Source organism: Myotis davidii, unplaced genomic scaffold (genome assembly GCF_000327345.1).
Source record: "Myotis davidii unplaced genomic scaffold, ASM32734v1 scaffold409, whole genome shotgun sequence".
In the NCBI taxonomy this organism is placed as follows: Eukaryota; Metazoa; Chordata; class Mammalia; order Chiroptera; family Vespertilionidae; genus Myotis; species Myotis davidii.
This window is the reverse complement of record NW_006374611.1, coordinates 391,193-393,679: the sequence shown is the minus strand read 5'-3', so window position 1 is coordinate 393,679 and position 2,487 is coordinate 391,193. Positions and strand designations below refer to the sequence as shown.

At 35.3% G+C, this 2,487-nt stretch overlaps 1 protein-coding gene across 2 annotated transcripts in view; it reads right to left on the bottom strand.

Moving 5' to 3' along the window:
* FAM179B (family with sequence similarity 179 member B) overlaps positions 1-2,487 on the bottom strand; it is a 155,328-nt gene that overhangs the window by 6,680 nt on the left and 146,161 nt on the right. The window contains exon 19 of one of the 2 annotated variants that reach the window (XM_006777725.2): positions 1,029-1,218. In XM_006777725.2, the coding sequence (XP_006777788.2) occupies positions 1,029-1,218 (190 nt within the window). Of the gene's footprint in view, positions 1-1,028; positions 1,219-2,487 lie in introns of those variants that run through there. The other variant, XM_015557361.1, reaches the window with a different exon arrangement.

The window sequence follows — 2,487 nt, the reverse complement described above, 5'->3', positions numbered from 1 at the left end:
CTAGCAAAAGGAAAACAGAAAAGCACACGTTTTATTTCCCTGAGGCTGCTCACATTTCCTCCAAGTTCTGGGCACAACGTGCAGGTCTACATATCCCCAGAGATAACATACAAGCCTTTCTCTGGGGACCCAGAATCCTTCTGCATGCTAAAATCTAGGCATTTCCATGCCCTGCCACAATTGGCCAGCTGACCAACACACAAATGAAGTCCAAAGGCCAGGCCAAGGGACCCCACTGGTGCACGAATTTGTGCACCGGGCCTCTGGTATATATATATATAAAACTCTTCATGTTAAGAATAGTCTGCCAAAGACATTTATTTATACTCAACAGAAATAGAAAATCTAACTTTCTGGTTTGCATGATACTTTTCTTCTGAAAAATGACGTGGTATTTTTCTTCTGAAAATTAAGAGGCAACACCACTGGAACTAAAGAGTATAATATATTTGCCAAGTTTTAATACACATAATACAAATTTTAAATGAAATTTAATTAATAAATTACTAATAAAATTAAGTAAACTAAACTCTGATGAAGCATAAATAATTTATGCTTTAATACCACTAACATTTATTACTCTGTCTTTCTATTGCTTTTTGTTTTCCTAAAGGTAGGTAGTTAAGCTGGTATATTTAATCTCTACCCTATATATGAAAAATGTTAATACATCCAATTCTAAAGTGATAACACATCCCTTAAATTCTCTGGTTTTAAAAATATTTATTGATTCATTCAACATGTATTTACTGATGTCAGGTTCCAAGAACTTTCAAGGAGTTATCATCCAGTGAGAAGATTCATACTTAAATAAGCAGCTATTTTGTTACTTTTTAAAAAAATTACTTTGAATTGTTCTAGAATGCTCTTCAAAGAGCAAAACCTAAGTACAACACCCTTTTCACTAAGGTTATTTTAACATTTAAAAATAATATATATAAAATACTAAGATTTAGGGAAACGTTTTATACTAATAAACTTTATTAGCAACAGATTGAAAAGGAAAATTAATTTTGATGTGTCCTTACCTTCACAATGTTTCCAACAACAAGCTCTTGATTGTTTTCAGTATCTGATAAAAGCTGCTTAATCCCATTAATACGATCACGAAAGTCTTTTGCATTTAATAAACCTGTTATGACTTTGATATACTCAGCACTTTCTAAGGAATTACGAGGAACTGACCTTCTGGAGACTTCACGAATTTCAGTTACCTCTCTAAAGTAAAAGAAAGGTAAATTTAACTTTATTATTAATGTCCTATATAAAACACAAACCTAAAACATAATTCTCATTATATATTTATTTTCTAAAAATTCACAAAATGACCTGTCTTGGCCGGTGTGGCTCAGTTGGTGGAGCGTCATCCTATGCACCAGGAGGGCGCAGGTTCAATTCCTGGTCAGGGCACATGTCCAGGTTGTGGACGTGATCCCCAGTACAAGGTGCACAGGAGGCAGCCAACTGATGTTTCTCTCTCTCCCTCTCCCTTACTCTCTCTCTAAAAATCAATAAAACATATTTAAAAAAATATGTGTTATTGATTTCAGGAGGAAGGGAGAGGGAGAGAGAGATAGGAACATCAATGATGAGAGAGAATCATTGATTGGCTGCCTCTTGCATGTCCCACACTGAGGATCAAGCCCACAACCAGGGTATATGGCCTGACCAGAATTGAACCATGACCTCCTGATTCACAGATTGCAAAGCTCAACCACTGAGCCATGGTGGCTGGGCAAAAACATATTTAAAAAATAAATAAATAAAAATAAAAATGTGTCAGGCTTTAGAAAAACACAACAGGATGCATTTGATAGTAAAATAACACTAATGCACATTAGGGAGAAAAGATAAAGTAACATCGAGGAACTCACTAGGTATATTAACAATAATAAAATTTATTTTAAAAAAAGAAGACATTAAGAATGATAACAGAACAGGTACAAACATCCTCAATAAAAATATTAGTAAACCAAATTTAATAAATTAAAAGAATCATACACAATGACCAAGTGGGATTTATTCCAGGGATACAAGGATGGTTTAACATTTACAAATTAATCAATGTGATACACTACATTAACAAAAATGAAGGATAAAAAGTCATGTGACCATCTCAATAGATGCAAAAAAAGCATTTGATAAAAATCAACAACCACCCATGATAAAAATACTCAACGAATTGGATATAGAGAAAACGTACCTCAACATATTAAAGGGAACATGTGATAAGCCCATAGCTAATATCACAATCAACAATGAAAAGTTGAAAGGTTTTTCTCTAATATAAGGAATAAGAAAAGGATGACTCTTCTCACCACTTTTATTCAACACTAGAGGCTCGTTGCAGGAAGATTCCTGCAAGAATAGGGCTTCCAGTGGCTGGAGCCAAGCAGAGAGGGGAGCGAAACCAGCTGAGGCAGGCTTCGATCCCGCTCCGAGCTGCTCCTGCTGGGTTTCCTCTCCCACTCCCAGGCCTCCCAGGAG